This window comes from Lepus europaeus, chromosome 2, assembly GCF_033115175.1.
Source record: "Lepus europaeus isolate LE1 chromosome 2, mLepTim1.pri, whole genome shotgun sequence".
NCBI lineage: Eukaryota > Metazoa > Chordata > Mammalia > Lagomorpha > Leporidae > Lepus > Lepus europaeus.
In genome coordinates this window covers 7,692,828-7,705,100 of record NC_084828.1, presented here as the reverse complement: position 1 = coordinate 7,705,100, position 12,273 = coordinate 7,692,828, and the positions used below count along the sequence as shown (strand labels likewise).

General features: G+C 42.8%; 1 protein-coding gene across 9 annotated transcripts in view; it reads left to right on the top strand.

Annotated features, from left to right (window-relative positions):
- DYRK1A (dual specificity tyrosine phosphorylation regulated kinase 1A) overlaps positions 1 to 12,273 on the top strand; it is a 143,921-nt gene that overhangs the window by 98,547 nt on the left and 33,101 nt on the right. For 8 of the 9 annotated variants that reach the window (XM_062205005.1, XM_062204979.1, XM_062205015.1 and 5 more), the window contains 3 exons: positions 681 to 877; positions 7,439 to 7,558; positions 10,108 to 10,296. In XM_062205005.1, coding sequence (XP_062060989.1) covers positions 681 to 877; positions 7,439 to 7,558; positions 10,108 to 10,296 — 506 coding nt within the window. The remainder of the gene's footprint in view (positions 1 to 680; positions 878 to 7,438; positions 7,559 to 10,107; positions 10,297 to 12,273) is intronic. The other variant, XM_062205024.1, reaches the window with a different exon arrangement.

The window sequence follows — 12,273 nt, the reverse complement described above, 5'->3', positions numbered from 1 at the left end:
CTTTTATGGACGCCATTTCTACCATGGATATTATGGTCATGGTTCTGGTCTACCCATGGGTTAATTATTAAGATTCTTACTATTTTTATTTATTTGGTGGTGAGCTTGCTAGGTCTGGGTTCTCTGAGGACTGTGTTGGTGAGGTCCAGAGGAAACCGCCATCCTTGAGTTGAGAATTGTAGTTCTGTGTTTCCCCAACCTTTCGTGACCTGTAACAGTAGGATGGGGTTCCCCTCTGGTTTGGAGGATGCTAGGAATATTATTTGCCATACCTGGCAGGTGCAAAGCAGCCTCTCGGCATTGTTTCGAGTTGATTTGTGAGCAGCTGATCATTGGAGTCTCCTTTCTCAAGAATTCACAATATCGCTTACATAATGCTTCTCTGTTGATAAGTCTTGTATGTGGAAAAGAAGTATAAGAGGTTACTGCTGTTGCTTTACAAAAAATGTTCTCGTAATATTTCCTTGGTACAGATTTATAGATAACTTGTTTAAATCACTATATTTTATGCCATTTAAAATCTATAATGTTTGTGTTGAGTGGCATATAACTGTAGCTGTAAAGGTTTTTTAATACTCCTGAGCATCTTAATGTCCTTGTTTAAAGAAATACCAGAATGTCAAGCAATACAAACATTAGGAAATGAATATCTCCTTTAAACCTCATGTATCTTCTTGTAGGAGGAGAGACTTCAGCATGCAAACCTTCATCTGTTCGGCTTGCACCGTCATTTTCATTCCATGCTGCTGGCCTTCAGATGGCTGGACAGATGCCCCATTCACATCAGTACAGTGACCGTCGCCAGCCAAACATAAGTGACCAACAGGTTTCTGCCTTATCGTATTCTGACCAGATTCAGCAACCTCTAACTAACCAGGTAAGTTCATGAAGCATATGAAAGGACCATTGGAGTGTTAGTTTATATCCTAAAAATTTTGAGACATTAATTGGGCAGAATGCTTTGTTTTAGGTGGTACCTGCTATATGCGATTCTGAGTTGACAAATCACTCTGTATTAAACAGTTTGTTGATATTTTCTTTTACTTCATATTTTACTTTATTACCAAACAGTCATAAGCATGGTCTCCGATTCTGGCATAGAGGAAAAGGTCATTTCCAAAGGAAGAGAAAGCTTACTTTTTATGGAATATTGGCAAAGGAAAAGCCAAAAAATCAAGGAAAACAAGATTCAAGTACAGCACATTTAAAGAACCAATTTTAGTGTTATTATACATTACTTGGGCACATTGAAAAGTTCATGGATAATGGAATAGAAGCATGCATTTCCCATGAATTTTTAAAAGTATCCTCATACAAAAACAAAAGTAAAACTCTTAAAAAAAGAAACAGCTATGCAAATTAACCATGCTATTCATTCTAATAGACTAGAAATTCAGTTTTCCATAAAGTAGATGGTATTAATGAAAATAAATGCTGGTACATCTTAATAAACACAGATAAACATCTTAATAAACATACAAACATAGGCACAATGTGTGTGTGTTTTAAATATCTTTATAAATGAATGAACTTCTACTCTTTCCATTGATGTTTGGTTTGAGGAGAGTTTCCTTTTTATTTTATTTTTTTAAATTTGAGAAGGATGGAGAGGAGAGAGAAACCCAGACTTGCTTGTGCAGTCCCCAGCTGAGTGCAGAGACCAGGCTGGAGCCATGAGCTGCATGGCAGGAACCGACAGCTACTTGAGCCAGCGTGGCTGCTTCCCAGGGTCTGCCCCAGGAGCTGGAGCCAGCTGTGGCGTGTGGGCCTCTGAAGCAGTAGCTGAACCACTAGACCAAGGGCCTGCCCTGAGGAGGATCTTCTTATTAGCTAAACCCGAAATTACCTATATTCCCCACAGGTGTTGCATGTGTGATAAACACTGAAAATGACTGCCCTTCCATTGCCAGTGTTTAGGTAGCTTCATGATAGGAAGTAATTATCAAAAGTTTCTCACATGTTTCATTAGGAGGCATCGAATTTCCTCTGATTCAGTGATACAAGGGTACTTCAACGAGTTTAGGAAACGGACTTAAAAAAAAAAAAGATTGATTTATCTATTTGAAAGGCAGAGTTAGAGAGACAGAGCCCTTCCATCCGCCGACCCACCTCTAAATGGCCCCAATGGCTGGAGCTGGGCCGATCGGAAGCCAGGAGCCTCCTCCAGGTCTCCCACTTGGGTGCAGGGGTTCAGGCACTTGGGCCAGTGTCCAGATGGGGTGCTGGCACTGCAGGCAGAGGCTTCTCCTTCTATACCACAGTGCCAGCCCCTTGCATTATGCTCTGAAGAAACAAAGCATGGTTGGGTTAATTTTCCAGTTGTTTAGAAGTAGCCTGTCAAGCAAGGTGCTATTTGTGATTGACTTTTCCAGCTGAAGACGCTGGGCCCCACTTGTGGCTTCTCCAGTGTGGAAGCAGTCAGCTTCGGCATCCGGCCCAGGCTTCCGTCCTCAGATACTGTACTGTTTGACATCTAACTTCTGGGAGCTACAGAGACCGAGACAAACTCGCAGTCTGTTAAAGTTATTTTAGTAATTTAGTTAGAGTGCCAACCTTTATATGCAGCTAACATCTTGTTTGTGTTTGGATTATTTAAAACATGAGAGATATTTCACTTAGTATTTGTACTTTAAGCTGTACAACATTTAAAAGATCCATATGGTGTAAAAAACTTGCCTTTTAAGTAATAATAACCAGCCAAATATTTCTACCAAAATCCTCAGGTTCCTGAGCCTGATAACTTATATTAGAAGATAGCTTTCTCAGAACTGACAAACTGGCTGACGTAGTGTGGCCTACAAGGCACAGGGTATGGGCTCCTGTCTTTGTTCGTGAAAGCGTTTGAGTCGGGTCAGCGTGGACCCTTCAAATCTGTTCCTTGAGTGTGAAATTGGTACCCTCGACCGAACACCCTGAAGTACCTTGTAGAACAGTTTACTGTAATTTCAATGTGAGTTGTATTGGTTCTTGTCATCCTGTCAGTGTCTTTCAAGTAAGATTTCTTGTATATCGAAATGAACTTCATTATTGTTAGAAAGATTTGAGTTTTTATTTATTTGAAAGGCAGAGTTAGAGAAAGAGAGTTTCCAGTTGCTGGTTCACTCCTTGGATGGCCTTAGTGGCTGGGTCTGGGCCAGGCAGAAACCAGGTGTCCATAGCTTCTTCTGGGTCTCCCTCCTGAGTGGCAGGGGCCCAAATACTTGGGCCATCTTCCCCTGCTTTTCTGGGTACATTAGCAGGGAGCTGGATCAGAAGTAGAGCAGCCAGGTCTTAAATCGATGCCCAAATGAACTGACTTAAACTTTTAATTCTGGTGGTTAACTTTGTTATATGAAAAATTTTGCCCAAAAGATAAATTTAGGAGACAAGAAAAATGTAGTAAAGTTAGTATGGAAGAGCATGGCTGGTGTTTGGAATGCCGAGTGTCTTTGGGCTCCTCTGGTTTTCTGCCAGTACCCTAGACATGTGTGGTAGATGCTAGTCAGCTTTAGTAATAGCTCTCAAAATAGCAAGGCCGGCAGGATATAGTGTTTCTGATTCTTTGTTACATATGAGATATGAGGTCAACAGAAATGAAATGAATGAAATAGATATTAGCAAACTAGAAATAACTTTTGATAAAAGTCCTAGGGCTTTCATTGTAGAATATTTTGGAAGAAAGGAGTTAAAGGTTGTTTTAGCTTTTAAAACTGACATAAGGAAGTGCAGGTGTTCTTTCGCTTTGTGGTCTGTGTGAAGAGACTGGGCAAGAGATGTGAGCACTGTGGGCGGGTGTCCAGTGCTGGCAGTCGGGGAGCTGAGGCCGTAGGTGATGTCTCATCCAGTTTCCTGTCTGCAGGTGGCTCTTGTGTAGGGGCCCTTGGGTCCTTTGTATATCATGGACTTGCTTTTCAGCTTTGGAAGGGAGGGAGGAGAGCCCACTGACTGCATCACTCTGTTCTCTTGAGTTGTGACTGTAAGAAGCAGGAGGTGGGGAACACACTGAGCGCTTAAAGCGGACCTTGAGTCTTTGTATAGATGTGGAATCGATATTTAGAAAAGTTTTCTTTTTTCTTTTTTCTTTTTTGACAGGCAGAGTGGACAGTAAGAGAGAGAGACAGACAGAAAGGTCTTCCTTTGCCGTTGGTTCACCGTTGGCCACCGCGGCTGGTGTGCTACGGCCGGCGCACCGCGCTGATCTGAAGGCAGGAGCCAGGTGCTTCTCCTGGTCTCCCATGGGGTGCAGGGCCCAAGCACTTGGGCCATCCTCCACTGCACTCCCTGACCACAGCAGAGAGCTGGCCTGGAAGTGGGCAACCGGGACAGGATCAGTGCCCCGACCGGGACTAGAACCCGGTGTGCCGGTGCTGCAAGGCGGAGGATTAGCGTAGTGAGCCGCGGCGCCGGCCTTAGAAAAGTTTCCTAATTCTGGATTTGTACTTCTGTCATTACAGTAGTACAAAACAAAATTTGGTTAATTAGTATGAAACCCCAGTAGAAAGGGAGTGCTGTTACTTAGTAGAAATTAAGTTGTTCTTTCCTTGTATTTTGAGCCCTCTGTACAAGGCGGTGTTTGACGCACTGAAATAGACTCTGGTCTGAAGACCGACTTTGTGTGCATGGTAGGCATCTGCTTGATACATACAGATGCCCCCAAAATAGTAACTTCTGTTGCCAGAAACAAATAAAGTGCTAGGAAGCAGCCACTGGACTTGGCCTTGTAGGTGGATTTTGAGCAGCAGGTCCAGGTCAGTGCCCTTGTGAAGCGCCCAGCCTGCAGCGCACTGACATTTGGGCAGAAGTTGGATCATGGGACACAGTGGTGCTGGTGTGGCTTCCTGTGTGTACTATATGTGTACATTATTTTCTTCATTGGAATTTTGGTGTTCTGAGTGAGCATCATTACCCCGGATGTAACCACTGATTATTTTTTCATTTGTTTGCAATACCAGAGGGGCTGTAAATGGGTCAATTAAAAACCTGAAGATTTTGGCTTTTTTTACCTAATTAATTTTATAGGTACATATGCTTATTTCATGTATGCCTCAATTATTTTGTCTAGCAAATAGCCTAAAAATGACTTACCTAAGATAGAAGCCTAAAATTGGAAGGGAGTTGCTGGCCGAGGGCCGGTTCCGGCAGGGCTTGGTGGGGCCACCTGAGCCGCCTCTGCTGGACTCCTTGCTGGCTGTAGGCACGGTGGTCAGGCACTTCACTCAGAGCTTCAGCTTTCTCTGTGAGCTGGCGGCCGGAATAGTACTTCCTCATGGTGCTGTTGGGTTGCATACGGGCCATGTAAAGATATGCATGCTGAAAACAGTGTTTACTAAAACTTGGCCACTGTTATTTTATTATTGACAAGGTAGTTGGCTCCACCAGTGGTAATACTTCCTGTCAGCTTTTATTTTGGAAGTAATGAAAGATTTCACTGGTTAAGAAGTTGTGAAACCTCACACTGAGGCCATGCTGTAGAAGTCCAAACAGGGGCTTTGTTTGCAAACAATGTCAGGAACTTGAGTAACTTAAGCCAAAAACAAAAATGGAAACTTTGTTCATTGCCTTAAATGCTTATATTGTTCATTTTCATACATGAAAAAAATTGACATGTTGATCATTGATATTTTTCTTTTGATAAAGGAATATATAAAATGAAATATCCTATGAATTTAGCTTCACTTATTGTTTCCTTTTAGAAAAATAAAACAATGTGTATCTGAAAAATTAAGTAACTCAGGTTGATTCTGATGATCTGTTCAGGCAAATAATTAACAATCCTGGAAGCTTTGCATCCCCTCAGACCTTATTTGGAACTGTAAGATCCTAAGATGCTCTCTTGGGAAGAGATATTATTAACTTCATTTGATAAGCCAATGAGTTTGCCATCGGGATAACAGCTCTGTAGTCTGAGATCCCTGCAGAGACACTGCAGTTAGCACTGGTGGAGGAGGTGGCACCTAGGCCAGAGGTGTCGGCGCTGCACTCTTCAGGCTCAGGGATGGTGGTGGTGCCCTGCTCTGCCCTGTTGGAGCCCTCCCTTCCTTTGTTGTTAGTGTAGGTTAGCCTAGCAGAGACATTTCTGTGAGATCTTGGTATGACGGGTTTGTTCTTCCTCTGCTCCTCAAGTTGACCCGAGTGTCCTTTGAAGAAGGCCTGTGGTGTGGACCTGTGACCCAGTAGACTTCGTGGTATGAATGTGTGTAAGAGCTGGAGTCAGGAGCACAAGGATGGGCGAGGGTGCCTTGAATGGAGGCCACAGGTTTTGAGGATCTCTTGATTGCTCAGAGCCCCTTTGGGAACCATGTTACTTGGGCATGGCATTTATGGGAAGAACGGGCCTTGGACAGCGGTCTGAGGTCATAGACAGGCTGATAGATTGTTGAGAGGGTGCTGTCTTCATTCATTATCGCAGTGCACATGTGGAGCAGGAGCCCCTCCCTGCCTACTGGATCATGGAGGGCACTGTGGTTTAGGGATAGGTAAGAGGGAGACAGGGTGTGAGGGTAAGGTTGGGGGTACTCCTGTGGGTGGAATGTTTTATTTGCTTCATTGTATGGGAAAATGATGGCAGGGCCGGATGGTGTTAGGAGCTGTAGTTCTTCAGCCCCAGAAGTTGGAAGGAAGGGGGCGCTACTGCCAGCCTGTTTTTGGGGGCTAACTGGATCTTGAAGTCCTGTTTTAGGAAACTGGAAGTTGCTTCCAGTGGCTGTTTTTTGTTTCTGTGTTTTGTATGCCTGTTGCAAACCAGGTCAGATTTGGAATAATTCAGAAGATTTGGAATAATTTTCTGTAGGCTAATGATGTGGTTAGGAAGCCCTGTTTCTCTCCTCTACCCCGTTTTAGAACGAGTAAAGGTTTTTTATTAGTGCTTTAGACTGACTCATAATTGTACATATTTATGGGATGTGATCGTGGTACTTCAGTGCAAGTATACAATGTATAATGACCAGATCAGCTGTTGGCATATATACCACCTCAAACATTGATCATGTCTTTGCTTTAGGGACATTGAGAATCCTTTCTTGTAGCTATTTTAAACTATAAACAAACTACTGTTGACTATAATCACCCCACTGTGCTTACAGAACTCCAGAACTTATTCCTCTTCTTCTTCCAGCAAGCCCCTTTAGGCAGCATTACGTGTGTGTCCTGCATAAAGGGCTATGTCTGTAATTCTGCTGTTTAAATTTTAGGGGAGCAGGTTGAAGCCTTGGGCAATTGTGTGTATTATCTTCTAATTCCATTTATTTATTTCAGTGGTCATCATTTATTTATTTCAGTGAGATCCAGATGAAAGAGATAACTGACAGAGAATGTATAATCTTATAATTTAGAAATCTGGTGTTTTTTTTTTTTAATTTATTTATTAATTTATTTTTTTAGTAGTAACGTGCAGGTTACTGAAGAGGGAATTATACCAGTACAGTCTGGTTAAAGAGTTAGTCTTTTCTGTCTATTTAAGGTGATGCCTGATATTGTCATGTTACAGAGGCGGATGCCCCAAACCTTCCGAGATCCAGCAACTGCTCCCCTGAGAAAACTTTCTGTTGACTTGATCAAAACATACAAGCATATTAATGAGGTAAGACTCCGAATTGATTCTAGTGGCGTCTATCTTGCCATGGGTCAGGGGTAGAGTTATTTTGTGGCCTCTTTAAACATCCTAGGCTTGGTTTATTCCTACAGATGGTCATATTGGTGGTTCTTTAAAAGGTCTGGTTAATGGTTTATAGATACTATAATTATAACTATAATTATAACCATGTTAAAAGGTATACTGACAAGGACTGCTAAAAATAGATAATAATAGATACCTAATCTTTTTCAAAGGTGTATGTAATATGCTGAGTTATCATTTTTTTTTAAGATTTATTTATTTTACTTGAAAGTCAGAGTTGCAGAGAGAGAAAGAGAGAGAGAGGTCTTGGCATCTGCTGGTTCACTCCTCAATTGGCCGCAACGGCCGGAACTGCGCCAATCCAAAGCCAGGAGCTTCTTCCAGGTCTCCTACGAGGTAGCAGGGGCCCAAGGACTTGGGCCATCTTCTACTGCTTTCCCAGGCCATAGCAGAAAGTTGGATCGGAAGTGGAATAGCCGGGTCTCGAACTGGTGCCCATATAGGATGCTGACACTTCAGGCCAGGGCGTTAACCCGCTGTACCACAGCGCTGGCCCCTGAGTTACCATTTTTATAACTGCTCTCCAAAACAAGGAAGAGAAGGAATAATGGCTGTAGAATACTCATGAGTTGAGAGTTTTGCTTAAGTTAGGTCTGTGCGTTTCTCTCCACTGTGGCCATGAATGTCAGAAGCTCTGAGAGACATTTAGTACTCAGTTACAGGCATTTGGCTAGCTTCTTTGATTGGTCTATATTTCTGTAGTTTTATTGTCTTCTAAAACTTTGTGTATATTCTTTTCTATCTTTTCATGATGGAAGAAAATAAAAAACAGCAAGCACTTTGAATTACTAGTCTTATAACTTGGATATTTGCCACCAAAAATGATTTTCCTGGTAATTTAGACCTTTGATTGACTGCCGTTTTCTTCTGGCCTCACTCAGCTCTGGGACTAGTTATGAAATAAGCTTTTCGAGAAGAGAAGAAAGGAGCCCCTGCTTGCTTTCCTCTTCAGTAGGAGCCCTGCTTTAACATTGAAGACCTCTGCTATCTTTAGAGCCATTTAGCTAAAAAGATGTTCTTACATCACCGTACATTATTATATTAGCTATATATTGTGGCAATGACAAAATCAGAATGAACTCAGGAACATTTCTGAGTTAGATTTTATGCATATATACATATAACATATATAAAATAAAAGATATGCCAAACTTCTTAGAATTACCCAGAAATACATAATAAATTATTACCAGTATGGTAATATGAGTTTGCTAATATCTGATAAATTGTTGTAAACAAAGCGTGAGATTTATTTATGTATTTATTTGAATGGCATAATGTCAGGGAGATATGCACACACACACACATATGAGAGACAGAGACGGAGACAAACAGCCACGGGTTCTTACAGCTACTGTGTCACTCCCTGAATGCCCATGACAGCCAGGGACTGGTATAGGCTGAAGCCGGGAACCAGAGACCCATCTGGATCTCCCATGAACATGGCAGGAACCCTGATACTTGGGCCATCACCTGCTGCTTTCCAGGAGCATTAGCAGGGAGCTGTGTCAGAGGCATGGAGCAGCTGGGACTTGGACCAGGCATGCCAGTGTTGGACGTGGGTGTCTATCAACCCGGGCATGCCAGTGTTGGACGTGGGTGTCTATCAACCCGGGCATGCCAGTGTGGGATGTGGGTGTCTAAACAGTGGCAGTGAGATGGGCATGACTTTTATGTTAATCTTACACTATTATAGACTTGAAAAACTGAACCTGTCTCAGTGGGCCTTTTTTATTTCATCTACATCAGGGATGGGAAGTGCTGGCCCACGGCCTGTATAAGGCCTGTGAATGGATTTTCCTTGCCAAAGCAACTACAGACGGGACTCAAACTTCAATGCAATGTGGCATGCTAATTTTTAAGTTGATAATTTTGTGTGGCCCACAAATGATGTTACAAATACTCAAATGGCCCTTGGCAGAAAAAAGGTTCCCCACCCCGATCTACATTCAGACTTTTATTTTTAGAGTCTTTTCCATAAGATGGGCACAAGAGCACTTGGGAATGTGAGACTGTGAAAGGGGTATTTATGCTGTTTGACATTTGCTGTTATATCAGCAGATAGATCTGTCAAAATTCTCCATATTGTATTCTTAAGATTTGTTCCATCTCACTTTCCATAAATTATACCTTCATCTAACAAGTAAAGGTACACCCGCCCCTTCTGTTCTTTCTGAATGGGATGCTTTGGGCCAGTCATTTGATATCTCCTGTATAGACAGTATAATTATAAAGTGAATCTCATTGAAAACATTGTTCATTGATTATATCAGTGTTACTTTCTAACTCAAATATTTGTCAACTGTAGAAAGCTTTTTCATCTTTTGTATTTGTTACAAAAAATAGCAACTCAGCAGTTTCCTGCTGGTAGATTTATCTGTATGAATTTGATACATGTTCTCTACCGTAAGTGGTTTACATTATTTACTTAACACCATGTATTCGCATTTCAGGTTTACTATGCAAAAAAGAAGCGAAGACACCAGCAAGGCCAGGGAGACGATTCTAGTCACAAGAAGGAGCGGAAGGTTTACAATGATGGTTATGATGACGATAACTATGATTATATTGTAAAAAACGGAGAAAAGTGGATGGACCGTTATGAAATTGACTCCTTGATAGGCAAAGGTTCTTTCGGACAGGTAACTCAGTGGAAAATGCTGTAGTTCATGAACTGGAAAGAATTCCTTAGTGAATCTTTCCTCAGTGGTATACCTCAGTATTTTTAAAATGATCTAAAAATGGCTTTCTAAATATTTGTGTTGTCATAGTTCTCCAAAGATGCTATAATTGCATCAGCTGTAAAAACTCCATTACCTTTTTAATCTTTATATGACTACCAAGTGCTTATTTTACTAATGAACAAGTTGCTACTATTTTTATTTACTTTTTGATTTTTGTTTATTTGCGAAGCAGAGAAAGCACACGTGCTCCCCTTTCCACAGTTCATTCCTCACATGTCCCCAGCGGTTGGTCCACGCTTAGGCCTGGCAGCCAAGAACTTAATCCAAGTCTCTCATGTGGGCAGCAGGGACCCAACCACTTGAACCTTCACTGCTGCCTTTGAAGGTCTGCATTAGAAGGAATCTGGAATTGAGAGCAGAGCTGGGACTCAAACCCAAGTGCTCTGAAATGGGATGTGGGCCTCTCAGTTGGTGTCTTAACCACCAGGCCAAATGCCCAGTCCAGCTTAGTGGTGGATTTTAATCTTTCATTTGAGCTTTTTATAGTTTATGGATGATTCTTCATTGTCTGCGTTAGAGATACTTGCCTTCCTGTCTGATAGACCTCTTCAGAGAGAGAATTCCTATTTCCAAATGGCACGGTGGTTGCCACCTAACTTTTCTGGAGGTTTTGATGTCTTGGACTGTGCCCTAAGTTTCTCTTCTACCCCACCTTCTAATTATGTCTTGCCTCTGAGTAGGTAGCCAGGCTTCAGTCCCCAGAGACCAGCATTGCTGCTGCGCTTGGGCCAATTCTGATGGAAAGGACCATACCAGGAAGGGTTTCAAACAGACCTGTTTTATTTTCCTCATTCTTGGCCTCTTTTTTCCACCTGCAGTTCTTCCCTCCTTACCTGCCCCCCCAACCCCTGTGTAAAGCACAAAGCCCTAGATGACGTTGGTCCCTTGGATCAGTAGTGTCCAGACCAACACCACCAGTCAACCCCAGCTCCCCAGCTGTTCCCCTTGGTCACTCCTGTGGCGTTGACTTACAGAGCTTGCTGTTGTGTAAGGTCAGCGTGATCTGTCAGTGAGGCAGGTGCTGACCTGCGACGCAGAGATTGTTGACTTTCAGTGATGAGGGTAGAAAGGGCTCACAGTGACTTTTTCTTTTCCTTTAAAAAGGATTTTATTTATTTATTTATTTATTTATTTATTTATTTATTGAATGTCAGAGTTATATATAGAGAGAGATCTTGTGTTCACTGGTTCATTCTCCAAGTGGCTGCAACGGCCAGAGCTGAGCCAATCCTAGCCAGGAGCCAGGTGCTTCTTCCTGGTCTCCCACGTGGGTGCAGGGCCCAAGTGCTTGGGCCATCCTCCACTGCCTTCCCACGTGCTTTAGCAGGGAGCTGGATCCGAAGTGGAGCAGCTGGGACTTGAACTGGCGCCCTTATGGGACGCTGCCATTGCAGATGGTGGCTTAACCTGCTGCGCCACAGTGCCGGCCCCCACAGTGGCTTTTTCTAAATTGCCTTTTGTTTGGGGTGGGGGGTGTTGTTCTTTTTTTTTAATTGTGGAGCCTGCATATGCTTACTCCTCTGTTTCTGTCCCAAGAGAAGGTAAAGGTATCTGCCCCTTTTCATCCTTTGAAGAAAAATTCCTCACGTGTAAACTGCAGCCACACCCGGGACAGAAAGTCCTACAGCCATGTGCAGTCTGAGCTCTGGGGAACTAAGCTGTTAAACATGTAAGAAAACAGGAGCAGGCATGGTAGAGGTCCTGTCACTCCGAGGCGGCCCTGGGGTCGTGAGCACATGTCTGCGCCTTCCCACAATGTGAAGGAGCCGTGGCAGCTGTACAAAGTCTAGGGGTCTTTTCCTTGATTTGTAGCCTCTTTTTTCTTCCGAGTAAGGGGATTCTCAGTGCTCGCAGAGTCCTTTAGTATGAAAGGAT